Genomic DNA, 15,244 nt, shown 5'->3' on the forward strand with positions numbered 1-15,244 from the left:
TGCCATATGGCTAAAAGAGAAAAAAAGACAACAGGAACAGCTGAGAGAACAAAAGTGGGATGAGTATAACAGGAAGCGTTATATAGAATTTGTCCTTAGTGAAAAAGAAAAATCAAAGGAGAAAAGGGAGCAAAACATCAAGGTCAGCAAATTTAATTTTGCAATTGGAGAGGAGAAGCGTGCGCGTGCTTACCTTGAAATTCAAAAAGTGAAAGAGCGCTATGAACATGACAAACTTGTTCAAAGAGATGTTGATAAAAACATGGCTCTCTCAATGGCTCACACCATGGCCAGGGTCAGAAGAAGACAGCTAACAGCAGACATCGCTTCAGAAAAACTGGAAGCAAAGCAAAAAGCACAGGCTGTTAAAAAAGCTCTAAGAGAAGCAGAATTAGAAAAGGCTTATGCGGAAAAAAAGGCCAGAGAATTTACAGCCCGATGCATCGAAGAAGAAAAAATGAGAGCAAAAATGCTAAAAGCTATTGATGAAGGCAGAAAAAATGCCATATGGCTAAAAGACAAAAAAAGACAAGAGGAACAGCTGAGAGAACAAAAGTGGGATGAGTATAACAGGAAGTGTTATACAGGATACATCCTTAGTGAAAAAGAAAAATCAAAGGAGAAAAGGGAGCAAAACATCAAGGTCAGCAAATTTAATTTTGCAATTGGAGAGGAAAAGCGTGCACGTGCCTACCCTGAGAAAATACCTCAAAAAGGAAACCGGTCACCAGGCAGCCGAAGTTATATTGCAACCTGTTGTTGTTAATAAGCATTAATTAATGGAAATCAAACTGCATTGGGCAGCAGGTTTCAGATTTCCAAAAGAAAATGTAACTGACGTGGACTATCAATTTGCATCAGAAATAAAAAATAATCATACAGCAGTTGTTCAAAGAAATGTTTCCTTTGTTTTTTTCACTTAATATGTTATCAAATCTACAATTAGGCATGTGCTAAGGTAAAAGAGTTATCCTGCATGACCCACAAAATTATGGAGGTTTACGAAAGAGTCAAGAAAAAGATGGTGAATTTGGAAAAAAGTTTTGTAGTTATAAAATTAAGTGTTTGACATGTTTTGTAGTAATAGCAACATATACATTTTTATAGACTGTTACAACAGTAATGCAAAGATAACTCTGTTCATCTGGACAGAGAAACATTACATCAGCATCCAACTGATGCCTTTAGTCTCAGTGACTGAAGATGTCACTGTAGCAAATGGAGTTTACTGAAATGTGCTTTATAAATGTAATTGTCACTACTGAATTAAAAAGCTTAAAAAGTCCACAAGATAAAAGCAATATTTAGCTATTATTCAACTAATTATTTGTGCACTTTTAGGTAACACTATGATTATTTGAGACCCATTTGGTGTTCATGCTAACTGCACCCTCTTTTCTTTTGGGTGCAGGCGCTAAGGAAATGGGTTAGCAGATAGTCGCCACAGACCACCGTTCTCTCTTTATCCCTCCTGACGTATTTTTCTCTACTTATGCATGCATTGGTATCACTGCTTGTTGCACAGTCTCCGGGCTGTGTTTTAATCTAGACCTAGGGTCAACTAGAAGTATTTGGTCCGCAGACCTCAAAGATATACCAATTTAGAAGATCTGAAAGATATATAGGAGCTAGTCCATGCAATGTTTTAAAAACAAGTATCAAGATCTTAAAATCAATTCGAAAACTAACTGGCAGCCGGTGTAGTAAGTATAGGGGATATGTGCTCTCGTTTGCGCGTGCCAGTCAGGAGCCTTGCCGCAGCATTTCGAACCAGCTGTAGTCGGCCAATTGATGACGCAGTAACACCAGAGTAGAGGCTGTTGCAGAAGTTGAGGCAAGATGAAATAAAGGCATTATTTATGTTTATTGAATGTTAAATTACTATCAAAAATCACACCTAAATTTCTCACAAATGATTTTTTATAATTTTCTAAGGGGCCAAGGTCATAATGGTCACTAGGGCTGAAGACAATGATCTCAATTTTCTGTTCATTTAAATTGAGAAAATTTAAAACCATCCATGCCTTAAAATCTTCCAGACAATCGAACAGTCTCTTCAGAGGGTTCACAGATTTGCGTTTCAGTGGGAGGTAGATCTGTGAATCAACAGCATAACAGTGAAAAGGGACACCATGTTTTTTTTTTAAAAAATAGAGCCCATAGGAAGCATGTAAATTAAGAAGAGAACCGGGCCAAGAATGGATCCCAGAGGGACCCCACAAAAGAGCGACGTCCTTGAGGATGATGTGTCTCTGAATCTAACAGAGAAGCATCGATTAGATAGGTAAGATTTAACCCATTCCAATGCAATCCATTTAATACTGGCATATTGTTCCAGCCGGGAGATAAGAATCCTATGATCCACCGTTTCAGTAGCAGCACTGAGATCTAGTAATATTAAAACAGCGGAATCTCCCGAGTCGGTAGCAGTTTCAGTGCTATGATGCGTTTTAAAACCAGACTGGAATACTTCACCGATGCCGTGATTATATAAAAAGGTCTGGAGCTGGAGGAGGACAACTTTCTCCAGAGCTTTTCACAGAAAGGGCAATTTGGAGATTGGTTTATAATTTGATAGAACTGTTGAGTCCAGGTTCTGCTTTTTAAGGATAGGTTCCACCACAGCATGTTTAACTCTTGACCATCCCTTAAAATTTACACCCATCTGTTGCCCTTCGTACCCAAAATGGTCCCGTTTTTCCCTAGGGTAGCACGAGGGTTAAAGTCAGGGGGAACAGACCCAGACTGCAGACTGCTATTTGCAATGAAGAGCAAATATATACCAACAGTGTCAAAAACATCTTTCAGCAATCTAGGTGGAATGACATCCAAGAACATTTTGAAAGTTTCAAGTTATTAACTATTTCATTAAGTAGTGAATGTAACACTGGCTCGAAGTGATCAAAAACAGCAAAAGTTGGAAAGTGAATAAATGGGTCAATAGTAGGAAGAATACCAAGAAAGATAAGAATAATGTGGGACCTGATGTCTACAATTTATTAACGAAGAATTTCAGAAGATTTTCGCATATTATATTCACTACTGTATGGGGATCAATAGGGGGTGGATTAAGAACTGAATTTATAATGCCAAATAAAATACAAGGTTTATGATGATTATTGGACACAATTTTAGAAAAATACTTAGTATTAAAATAGTTTTTACTGATTTAATGGCTTTCTGGTTAGTTGACAAGGATTAAGTGCCTCAAACGATACCTGTAATCGGTCCTTTTCCCCACTTTCGTTCCGCTTTTCGACATATCTAATAATGTTATTAGATTTCATTGTCAAGAAGTGACAGGCCGCAAGATAAGACCTAATCCAAAGTATGACCCCTTCATGTGTTGGGCAGTTGACTGACTGAACAACATTAAAAGAGTTTATCAGATTTAAAAAGTCATTTGCCAGCGGAGTGTTTGGGCAGTGTTGGATTAAATAGTCTTATCTGTGTCTATGAGCTTTTTGTGGCTAAACCTCATGATATAGTCCATGCAATAATAATACGCATTAGTGGAGTTTAAACCCAACGCCCACATTATTGTTTTCTATATAAACCAGTAGCCGCATAAGCTCAGCAGCTTTGATTTAAGTTAAACAAAAAACCCCAAACACGCAGAGATGTAGCCTGGTGCAACCCGAGTACTGCGACGTCACCGCACTCTGCTTGCCATGGCGACCAGGGAGCTGTGACGTCACACGCTCGCTTTGACATTTTAAATTTATCATCTTTCTGGGTAACTAGGGGTCATGATCCAGTGCATATCCTGTTTCCTGAAAACACTCGCATAGAGGAAAATTGATCTTATACATTTTTTGTGTCGTCACATAAAACCCCAAAATTTTTTCGATTACACATTATCATCAGATCAAGTCTGGGACTCAGTGGGGGAGGTTCACCCAACCTCAGATTTTTAACTCTCTCAAGTTAGATTTCAAACCCAGAAAGTCAGAGCAATGACACAAACGCTGAGTTAACAACCCAAGATGGTGTTAGTAAATGTAAACAGCAGTTTATACTGAACATTTCGTTTGTCATGCCACCGTGCAACTCTGCACTACACAAAGCACTGACTAATTTTGCTGTATTGCTAGTGATGAATGAATGACTGTACCTTACTAAGACACAAAACAAATACTGTATTTCTTGCTTTTCTGACTGAGTGATGTGATTTTCAATCTATCAATTGTCCTTAGCGCAACATTTGTGTCATCATGTCATCTGATCTATAACAATATATGTTTTCATGTCAAGTTAAATGTAAGTTGTATTTGTTAAATATATTTTGCTGCATTTATTTAAAATGTGACACATGTTTGAAGTTCACAGAGTGCTCCTATCACTAGAAAACTTTCCCACTTAGTGTAAAAGGAGAAAGAGAGGAAAAGTTACAGAGCTTGAACTTAATACAGGAGACTTCCTTGTTTGATGGCTGTTTGTTTAAAAATGAGCTTTCCACAATAAAATATTTAAACAAAACAAAAATCAAAGGAAAGCATCAAGGAAAGCAGAAATAATCATGATCAATTATATCATGAACTTAAAAATGGAACATTGTGTAAAAAAAAAAAAAAAAAAAAAAAAGGTTTTGTTTTGTTCCTGCCTCCCACATTCTCCTCATTCTCATGTTGGACAACAAACTCATGACGTCTTACAATTAGATGTGTCTGTACGTCCAAAAAAGTGGAGGGCACTCTACATTTACGGCTGCCAGTGGCACCAGGCCAATACTGTTTGACGATGCGATTGCTGATAAAGCCGCAGAATGAACTCTAAAGTGTACACGGCTATAGAAGACTGCAAATGCTTTTTTAAAAATTCCACCAGATCTGAAGAGGTCTGTGTTAATTTGACATCAGATTTCTGTGTATAGTTTATCTAAGTTTAACTTTTATAGAGTTAATTTTCTGAGTTGAGGTGTTTACCAACTCGCCTAAACAGTGGCTAAAACTCACGACAGCAATATACCCGTCCAGTTGATAATATGTAGTTTTAAGTTTTTATCGCTATGGCTGCAAATGATCAAACGCTGTCTTGAATGACTTTTACCACCACAGTCCAGCAGAGGTCAGTATTTACTCAAAGTTTATCACTTCAAAAACAACTGATGCTTTTATGGTTATGTCCAAACAACTTCTTATTACAGTTTTCTGAGGAGAGGCTTAAACTTCACAACTTTGTTAAAGGAGGATTTACATTCATTTGGCTTTATTTGCCAGTTTATAAGAATATAACTGTTAAAAACTGACTGAGCCAGTGTCTTTATATTTTTGAATATTTATTACTTCGCCATGAAATTTCAAAATCAAAAGAAAAAACAAAACAAAAGATGATCAAAAATACAATATAAACTTCTGAAAATTAATACACAGATTTTTTTTTTTTTTTTTTAGATTTTCCTTACACAGGGCAAAAAACACTGAGCAAAGACAAAGTCCAGGTGGCTAGTGACTCTGCTTAGTCCTCTTTGCTTTTCCTAGGTCGCAGAATATGGTGTTTCACAAACGATGAGTCTCCCCCCCTGCTTTTATCTCCGATTGTATAACAGTTCACTAGTTAGGCATTTGCCAAAGACGTACAGTACAAAGTGCCCATTAACAAGTCCTGGAGCTAATATCTGTGTTGAAAAAACACAACTGCAATCCAACACTTAGTATACAATATGCAACATCCCACCCGGTTTTGACTCCCCACGAACAGGAGTCATCAGTCTATTGAGACTGATGGTGCGGATGGAAGAGAGACAAGAGTGGCTAACGGGGGAAAAAAACAAACCTGGAGAGCAAAATTGTTTTCAATCAATACCAAGTTCCCAGGCGGCAACGATGCAATGGTCGGGAAAGGTCGCCATCCACTGGAAACCCAAAACTGCTGCAGTTAACCAGTTCTAACTAAACATGTAACACCTGTAAAATAAACCCTTTTCTTCTTCACAGAATAGATAAATCTTTTCCTCCATTTGCTATTCACTGGTTTTTGGGGGTTGTTTGCACTCTGAACTACACGGGCGTTTATCATTGCCGTCACGAGAAAAGGAAGTTAAAAAAACAACAACAAAAAAAACACTAAAAAAAACCTAAATCAGCAGGTGGGGAAAGAAAAAAAGTCCGATGATGGCTGAGGTGGCGTCTCTGGATTTAGCAAACAAATTTTTAAAAAACAAAAAAACAAAAACAAAAAAACAACAACTATGTACCCTGGTGAACTGGAGGGGGAGGGTCTTTTGTCCCAGCTGGCAGGGGAAGTTAGTGATGCTGTGCTTCATATGCCTACCACTCTTTCTTTTTCTCATCCATGGACACTCCACCAGGCCCAAGAGCCACCACCAGCAGCAGGCCTCCAATGACTGACGTGGTCTGGAAGAAGTCATACTTGAGGAAGTCGTGCATGGGCTTGTAGGCGGGGATGGTCCAGAAAGCGTTGAAGTAGAAGTTGATAGCCAGAAGCCACACTACGAGGGTCAGTGCTGCTAACTTGGTTTTGAAACCAATGGCCACCAGGATGATGAGAGCTGTCCCCACCATGTTCTGCAGTATCTGTGGAAGAAGGCGAGTTCATATGAAAATCATGAGGATTGCAATCTGTGGTGTAAATCTGAGGGATGAGCCCATGTTATTAAGCATTTACTTAATATTTCTGATTTATTAATATTTATACTACTAGGACAGAGTTTGAAGAACAACAAAAAAAGGCTACAGGACACTTTTAATCTACTTAGAGCAAATCATATATACCACCCTAAAACTTTAAAGTACACCTTGGGCTTTAGTTATTTAAGACTTAATCACAGCCAGTGGTTAACACATTGGCCTCAGTTTGAGACCCCTTGCCTTGGGGGGAGTTACAAAGCAGTGTAGTCTTAGTGTCAGCCCCCAGATAAATGGGACGATTGCATTAGGAAGGGCATCTGGCATAAAATTTGGACCAAATCAAATATGCGGATCCATCCGCTGTGGCAGCCCCTTGAGAAATAAAGGCTTGATTAAACTCTGTTGTGGGCATCGACATACACAGCTGAAGACATGATGGCTGAGTAGTCTTTTCTGTTATACTTAGTCCAGTGCCTGGGTGCATGCATAGTTGGGACATTTTAAAGTAAATTTGATGCGGAGGAGTACAACAAAACAAAACAAGACAGGCTGACAGCTGGACACCCGCACAGACCTTCATCCTTACTGCCTCTGTCAGTGCGCCCCAGGGCAGCTGTGGCTACAATGTAGCTTGCCATCACCAGTGTGTGAATGTGTATGTGAATGGGTGGATGACTGTATGTAGTGTAAAGCACTTTGGGGTCCATAGGGACTAAGTAAAGCGCTATACAAATACAGGCCATTTACCATTACGGTCATATGACAAAATTTACATCACTGTTGCTGGTTCATAAAGTACAGTCAAAGCTTAAGGGAGAAGCTGAAAGTATCGCACAATAGAATAAAACGTTTCTTTAAATCCAGGTGAGAACCCCCTGATTCACATGAAGCACGTAATTAGACTGTGAGACATGAGGAAAATCTGCGATTTGAGGCAATGTTAATGATAACATTAAATCTCAGAAAAAAATAAGTGAAATTAAAGTACAGTGAGTATAAATGCACGCTCTTTCATGACCTCTTTTGCAGCGTGTTGATTACACATTTATGGCATCATGACAATAAAAGCTGAGCAAACAGAGACTGAGTGTTGACTGTGATGACTGTGTGACCTTTGAGCAAATCTGAGTTCACCACAAATACCATTCTCTATAGAGGATAATGAACTAAAATGATATGTGACACAAATGTAAATAAAATACCGTACAATTGTGTGCATAATGAATATAATGTTCATTACTGTGTAATATCCGACTATTTGGACACATTTTATTGTGAATCTTTGGTCATATTATTTACAGAAACGTACATGTTACCACTTGTATTTAGTTGATCAATAGTAACGTGTAAAGATTAAGTAAATATCTAGCAGCAATGTTCCCTCTAAGCTGCGCGGGTGCGCAATTGCACACTGCTGGCACGGTCTTTGCACACACACAAAAAAAAAACAAAACAATCTAACCTGAATTGAAATTAAAGTAAATACGTTAACAACTCTGTTTTGCAGTGTTAGTCAGTAAGTGACTGGCTGCTCCAGTATAGGAATAGAACGATGCCACCTTATCCCATAGTCTAGCTGATCACGTGATTCACACTCATATATACGCAGCTAATCGACGTCGTTGACAGGCTATGACAGCGTCCTTATGTGCCGACACCGGTGTTTTAGCTAGCAAAGCGGCGTGGCTGATGGGGAGTGAAGCCACGTTAATGACAACGTGGACAACCATTGGAGATGTGAGCAGGACAGACAGAACAATTGATGGAAAAAGTGTGGACTTTATACCAGTTTTTAAATTGTGTTGATAGGCCACGTAAAACCAGAGTTATGATAAAAATACATGCAATGTTTGGTTTTCTTCCTGAATACTATCGTTGTTTACATTTACTGCGGGAAGAAACGGTAAAAATGGCATTTTATAAGGAAAACGCTCGAAAGCACTCTCCGCCTGTGAGCAAAACCAAAACCAGAACCCCCTCCCTCCTATTGGTGGGAAAATGTACCATGTCGACCAATCAAAAAATGATATGGCAACATGGCATTTAGATGTTTAGGGAGGGGGAAGTTTTAGGAGTGACGGCTGTGTTTTGAGACGTTTAGCGCAAATCTTGTGTAGTTAGTGTGTAGTGTAGTCAATAGTTTTGTTGTGTGTGTCAGAACAATGAGGCGACTGCTGAATGTTACAGGTGTTACAGGAGTGATACATCTCCTGTTGTCGGGCCTGCAGGCATCAGGCTGTTGTTCTCCTTTATCTCATAGTGGACAGAAATTATTTTTTGGAGTGGCACAAATCATTTGTGTGGCATCAAATTTGATGCAGAACAGCTGATTATTCTGTAAATAGTTTGAAATGTTTATTTAAAAAACAACAACAAACAAACAAAAAAAAACCAAAACGCCTTGGCTGCATTTTTAGGTAAACAGCTGCAAAAAACCCCCAAAAAACTTTGTTTGCAAAGCTCAGTAACTTTTTTGAAGTAGTAACTATATAATGGATTGCCCAACATTGGTCATTATGTACTGTGTTTTGCAGACAGAGAGTTACAGGACTCTCTCCCAGACCACAGACTCATAATACAAGTCGGAGCTTTATAACAAAAAATAAAAATAAAAGAAAAATAGAAAATTGTGTTTTCAAAATTGGAGTTGAAGTTATTTTTACTTCTAATAGTGTTACCATTCTACACAGGTCATGAACAAGATTTTTTTTTTTCATTGTAAGTGGGCTAAAGCAGTTAATTAAAAGTAGTCTAACATAAATGTAAATGCTGTAATTTGATTATTTTAATAAACCATGTAACTTGGATGGATTTGATGCTGGCGTGACCACAGTGCACACGTCTGCTGTTGCTCACAGTGGTCCAAGGGACCGCTCAGGGAGTTTGTGTGTTCGCTCGGACACATGAAAAATTAGAGGGAACATTGTCTAGCAGTCATTTTAAGATTTCTGATGTGACGTTTAAAACATGGTTTAGATGCAAACCAGTCAGTATGGTTCCTGCATTATTTAGAAATGCATATAAATATAATATGTATCATCTTGATCACCTGTCGTGGTAGTATGACATGAGACTTAATGTATAGTTAATTCAAGGCTATTGCAATAAAACTATTTTTAATGACAGGAAAACCATCTGTATGAAGCGGCTGGAGAACGTATGGGTATTTGATTGTGTCTGAACTCACAGAGAAGAAGCTGGAGTCGAAGTGTAACAGGGTCATGAACATGAGCACCAAGAGTACTCGACCGCCCAGCTGCATGTACTGCTTCGGTGAACTCTCTCCCATGGAGGGGACTCCAGCAAACATGCTTTTTCCTTCTGAACGAGATTCAGCCAGTAGCAGCAGCAGACCACCTCCAAGGGCCAGGTTTCTTGAAGAGGAGAGAGGACAGTTATTTTTGAACAGTGTCCTCAAATGAGCAGAAAAAAGCCATCCCTCTTAACTTGTCAAATGGTGACAATCTGATTGTTGTTTAATTAGCAGGGTAAGGGAACTACTCCATTAACTTATGCCTACTTGTATGGCGAGAATGTTTTTATATTTTATTCTGAATAACACGAATGTTTCAGCTATCAAATTTGACTATTTTTCTGTTAATTATAGAGCTGATTTACTACATTATACTACAACTCTCTCCTGACATGAATTAAATGCCCACAAAATGCATAAACAGACAAACGTGGCACTATATTTAACAGATTTCTCCAGAGACCCATGACTCATCCAGCCTGATGGTGTTTAAATCTAAATCACAGGTCTTCTCCACAGTAATTACGGTAATCCTAAGTGTTGGTGTCTGTTTGGAAACGGTGATGTATTCTGATATAATGCCACTACGAGGAGATTAGACTTTCTATTCCTGCAATCCTACACTATATTTTTTTCCCTTATTGATTAAACTAGTTCTAATTCAAGTTAAATGAAAATGTTATCAGAAGGCACCACAAAAAGCATCCGCTTCTGCTTCATCACTCGTGAGCAAACTTGAATTGAAACAACATGTCAGTAAAAAGTGATGGCTGCTTTTGTTTGAAGTTTGATTTTGTCATGCATGATATTAAAGTTGTGTTTCAGTTCAGCACCTAGTGACACCTACCTCATCAAAAATTTAAGGTCCCATAAAATGCTGTATGCAACCGTCTGGTGGGGAAAAAAACCACAACATTCAGATTAGACACAGTGACATAAAAAGAAAGGAAATATAATACGACTGTTCTCACCTGTAGCGCTATGATCCCAAATAGTCCAAAGCAGGCATACTGTACAAAATTTCTACTGAGGATGAGGACACAACCACCTGTTTGGGCAGGGACAATAAGAAGAGTTAAGCCTTGAATGCTTCTCATATGGTCCGTTCTTCTCTTTACGTTGCAAAATGCAATCATAAACCATAATTTGCAGTGCTTTATCAATAGGATTATATTACATATTTGTGTTAGATTAACTTTGCTGTTAGAAGGGTGAGGCTTAGATGGCTTGGGCATGTGCAGTGGAGGGATAGTGGATATATTACAAAAAGGATGTTAAAGGAAAAGATGAAATCCTCAAGGGAGGGTCAGGATGGATGTAGAGGGTCAGTGTGATAGATAAGGATGTTTGGGATAGTGTGAGGTGGAGGTAGATGAGCAGCAGACAGACAAAATGTGGGACACATACATTTTGCTCACACTGTTTATGACTTCCTGCAAGAGTTGTGTGTGCATGTGCAATTTACAAATAATCCCTGTGAGTCAAGGCCTCAGGCTTATCAAGTGCTCAGTTATGCAAAATTTTTATTTTCATGTGTGATGTCAAAGAGTACAGACATGCTTAATTTGAACACTGCAGGTACACTGCCTGTTAGCACAGAAGCCCCAGTCATCTGCTGCTCAGATCTTCTGTTTGCGAAGGTGCAGCCAATCAAAAGGACAAACTATCGTAAAGGGAGGTGGAAAGAAATGACCTGTGTGGCTGCGCCAAAGCCCAGTATTAAATAAATAAGACTTATACTGAACCAGAAAGCATCCAAACCTACTATAGTACTCTGCAAAAGAAAATAATGCCTAGTTGGAAGCTGCCTAAAAACAAATGCTAAAGCTGTAGTCATGGAGGTCCAGGCTCAGGAGGTACAGCAGGCCTTCCACTCATTGGAAGGTTGGTGGTTCAATCCCTGGCTGGATTTAACCATTATCAGAATTTAAAGACATTGAACTGCAAGTTGCTGAGTCACTGTTAGATATAAAGAACTTAGACAAAAACAAAGTGTTTGTATGAATGGCTCTGAATGGGTGAATGAGACATGATTCAAACCCTTTGAGTAGTAGAGTAAAAAAAAAAAAGCACTATACAAGAACGAGTCCATTACTGAGAAACACTCTAGAGAAAAACTATATTCTCTGGCTGGCAAGTAGTTGCTGGCCTTTGCTTTGTGAATTCAGGTCGATTGCCAGGGTGTTGGCGACTGGTCTCTAGGTCTACTTGACTGATGCCTGAAACTAATGCTATCGAAGTAATTCTATCATGATCTTTTTTGCATCATAAAAACGTGTTTTTCTGTTTTTAAGTCAGTCCTCGTTGAATTTGTCCACAATATGTATCAAAGGTCTAGACTCTAGAGGGTTTGATTTAAGCATCTGGTTACTCTAGACTCTAGAGTAACCAGATGCTTAAATCAAACCCTTTCTACAACAGCTACCACAAAAGTGAACATTATAGAGTTCATGAAGGAACATGTTTTGCAGGGGTATTGAAGTTATGCCTAATTAGAATGGTGTACACTGGGAAGTAACAGTTCATGCTGAACAAATACTGTACTGATGCTTCCTGCTTCACTCGTAGTTTCAATACATGAACTAAACTATTTTTATTTATCTCATCAAAGAGCTAACATTAAAGATGTCACCTAGATTTGTTTGGCAATTTTAATTAGGACTGCTCCCGTTTACTCACCGAGCTGTCCGATGAGGTTAAGCAGCACAAAGCATGTAGCGAGAAAGTAGCCACAGTTCCAGGTTGCCTCAATGTAGTCTCGCTGCTCATTCCACTGGAACCACATGCGGATGCCATCTTCGAGGAAGGTGCTGATGAGACACAGACGAGCCAGGTGGGGCAGGTACTGTTTGGTTACCCGCAGGAACTGGGAAAGAGAGGAAAAATGACTGACAAGGTCTGAAGAGGGATGGAAAGAGGTAATTTTGATTATGCTATATTGTATAAATATAATTCAATGTCACCAAGCCTTAAAATCCACTAAAAAGTTCCCTAAAGGCTCTTTAAATAAATATATACTTACCTGCTAACAGTCAAACACACCACTGTGCGGGAGACGCCACTGTCTAATTAGAGCTGCGCAACTAATTGAATTTCATCTGGGAATGGTTATTATAATAAGATAATCAAGACAAAACATTTATTGTGCCACACAAAATTTAGTCCCCTCCAGACTGTGGAAGGCTGGTTGTAATTTTTTTTTTTAAAGATTAGTGTGATAGTATGCCAAAAATCACTAGCAATATTTTTCTATAATCAGCACTCCAAAAAACATTAAATAAAAGATGAAGATGTTACACTCTATATCAGGGTTGGGCAATCAATTATCTCAAGGGGCTATGTGAGAAACTGGGACTGGTTCGAAGCGTCACACAAATAAGCTGAACTCAAGTTTGTTCAATATTAATTTGATCTCTTTATATAAACTGCTACTGGTAAGAGCACATGTTATAGCTGTGGGGATACCCCTGCTCTATATGATGTTCTTGCCTCATTAATCAATCTGGTTGAGCATCTAATAAAACAAAGCTAATCAAACTAACTTCAAAGGTGTGAGAGTCTCATACATGCAAATAGCAGAATTACTGATAGATATTTCAACACAGCACAGCTTTGTTCAACTAAAAAGTATTTCTTCAAAGACAAAATGTGATGAACATTTAAACAAAACACAAATTAAGTAACTGAGGCTCTTCTCTCAAGAAGAATTCATGTACTTCCCAGACACTAGTCACACAGGAGAGCAGAAATGGCCTGCCCTCTGGCCCGCCTATCCAGCAGTCCACATCAGCACAGTCAGATCTCAGCAGCCTATCAGCATCCACCAACTCTCACTCTGACTGCTGTGCGAGACATGAATGGGCCAACTTGGAGCCAATCCTAACAAGCCCAAAGGTTGCTGCAACAGCACAGAAATACACTCTTTCGAAGTGTTAAGTCTGGGTAAAATGCTAGCTCAGTACTCATCAGTGAGGGATGTGCCCCTTGCATTGAGCTTCAGTGAGCCTCCTACAAGGCAAACAAATCAGATGGTGTGTACTTTTCCCATGTAATCTTTCACAGCACTCGTGATGGCCAAATATAAATCAATCAGGCGTTATGAAATTAGGGAACATTTTCTGGGATTTGGACTGAGTTCAGTCAACACGAAGGGTCGTAAACGTATGCAGAACTGGCTCCATGATATTTGATTACTTTGAGCTTCTTTATCTGTGCTCTGCTTTGCAAAAACGTGAGACCAGTAACCTACAGCACAGAGAGCTCAACGTTTTGAAGGAACAAGGAAGATATAAAACCACATACGTGGAGAGGATGGTCCCCAGTGGTTGCAAAACAAGGGTCAGGAGGCTACCTGAACGCTTATCTTGGCGTCAGCTCATGCCAAGTTGGTTGTAATCACATGAATATAAATAACAGAAAAGCCAAAGCAAGATATAGAAGCACAGATGCGGCCGGTGTAATAGAGAAAATATCAGCGGTGCTAAGCACTAAGAGTGCTAACTGAGTAACGTGTTAGGGTTAGCCCACAACTTTGGAGCCATCATAAGTGATTTCACAACAGCAGTCTGGCAACATAATAATGTTAATAACCCGTGTGGCTAGAAGCAAGCCGAATAACTGACACAATGAAGGAACAACCAAATGTGCTCCTGTCACCCAGCTCTTTCTTAGTCAATTTAGCTACCAGTTTCATCTGGTCGGTGTGACTCAATATTGCTATCAAACCCATCCCGACACACATGACAGGCATCTCCAGCATTTGTCACCCAAATTAAAACAAGAGTTGAAGCCGTCGGCAGGAACGCAGAAAGAGTAGCCGACAGACGACAAGAGGAAACGGTTAACTTCATTCTGGACAAACTAGTTAGCAGCTAACCTGCTAGCAGCGGTTAGCAGTGTGAGCTGCTGTGCGGGGAAAAAATCAAGTTACCTGGTCTGCCACGTCTTCAGCGGTGTTCATAAGATCCTCCTGCCCCATATTCGTGTAATTTTACCAGCTGTAATGTTTAAGGCTCGGCGCAACACGGCTTCGGTGCGTTGGGTTTTTTTTTTCCGCAAGCTGTGTTCGCTCTGTTCCTGCCACTGTTAACGTTATTTACTTGAAGATTTCCCGACTGCCTGGACTCAGAGAAAGGCCGCCTCCGCCCCACAATGCCCCGCGATTTGACGAGCGAGACGGAGCGAGCCCCCCTACATGGCACTGCAACCGCGGTGTGCCACGTATACCGATCCGTACGGGGTCCTCCGGCTCGCCGCTGGGCATTGTTTACGGCTGTACACAAGTAAACAAGCGCTGCTTTACAGCCCCAAACCCACCTGATGTTAATATCACTATAACCTGTTAGTTAGACCGTTTCCCTTAGACAGTCATACCTCTGTGCTTTTAAAATTTCTTTCTGAT

The 15,244-nt window shown here is 39.6% G+C and overlaps 1 protein-coding gene across 1 annotated transcript; it reads right to left on the reverse strand.

Moving 5' to 3' along the window:
- Positions 1 to 5,259: 5,259 nt before the first annotated feature.
- surf4 (surfeit 4) lies at positions 5,260 to 15,158 on the reverse strand. The gene is made up of 6 exons (XM_085463808.1): positions 14,774 to 15,158; positions 12,523 to 12,709; positions 10,815 to 10,891; positions 10,691 to 10,734; positions 9,778 to 9,964; positions 5,260 to 6,536 (listed from the first exon to the last, which is right to left on the reverse strand). The coding sequence occupies exons 1-6, from the start codon at positions 14,819 to 14,821 to the stop codon at positions 6,270 to 6,272; spliced, it is 810 nt and encodes a 269-aa protein (XP_085319934.1). The 5' UTR covers positions 14,822 to 15,158; the 3' UTR covers positions 5,260 to 6,269.
- Between the last annotated feature and the right edge of the window lie 86 nt (positions 15,159 to 15,244).

Source organism: Copadichromis virginalis, linkage group LG7 (assembly GCF_057382275.1).
Source record: "Copadichromis virginalis isolate Kocher_CV1m ecotype Utaka linkage group LG7, C_Virginalis_male_GT1.1, whole genome shotgun sequence".
Classification (NCBI taxonomy): domain Eukaryota; kingdom Metazoa; phylum Chordata; class Actinopteri; order Cichliformes; family Cichlidae; genus Copadichromis; species Copadichromis virginalis.

Excerpts from the sequence above, each read along its gene's own strand:
- surf4 (XM_085463808.1), bottom strand. The coding sequence starts at position 14,821 with ATGGGGCAGGAGGATCTTATGAACACCGCTGAAGACGTGGCAGACCAG. Across the intron at positions 10,735-10,814 it reads TTGGGATCATAGCGCTACAG|ACGGTTGCATACAGCATTTT; the intron begins GTGAGAACAGTC and ends TTTCCCCACCAG. Across the intron at positions 9,965-10,690 it reads GACCTTAAATTTTTGATGAG|AAACCTGGCCCTTGGAGGTG; the intron begins GTAGGTGTCACT and ends CTCCTCTTCAAG.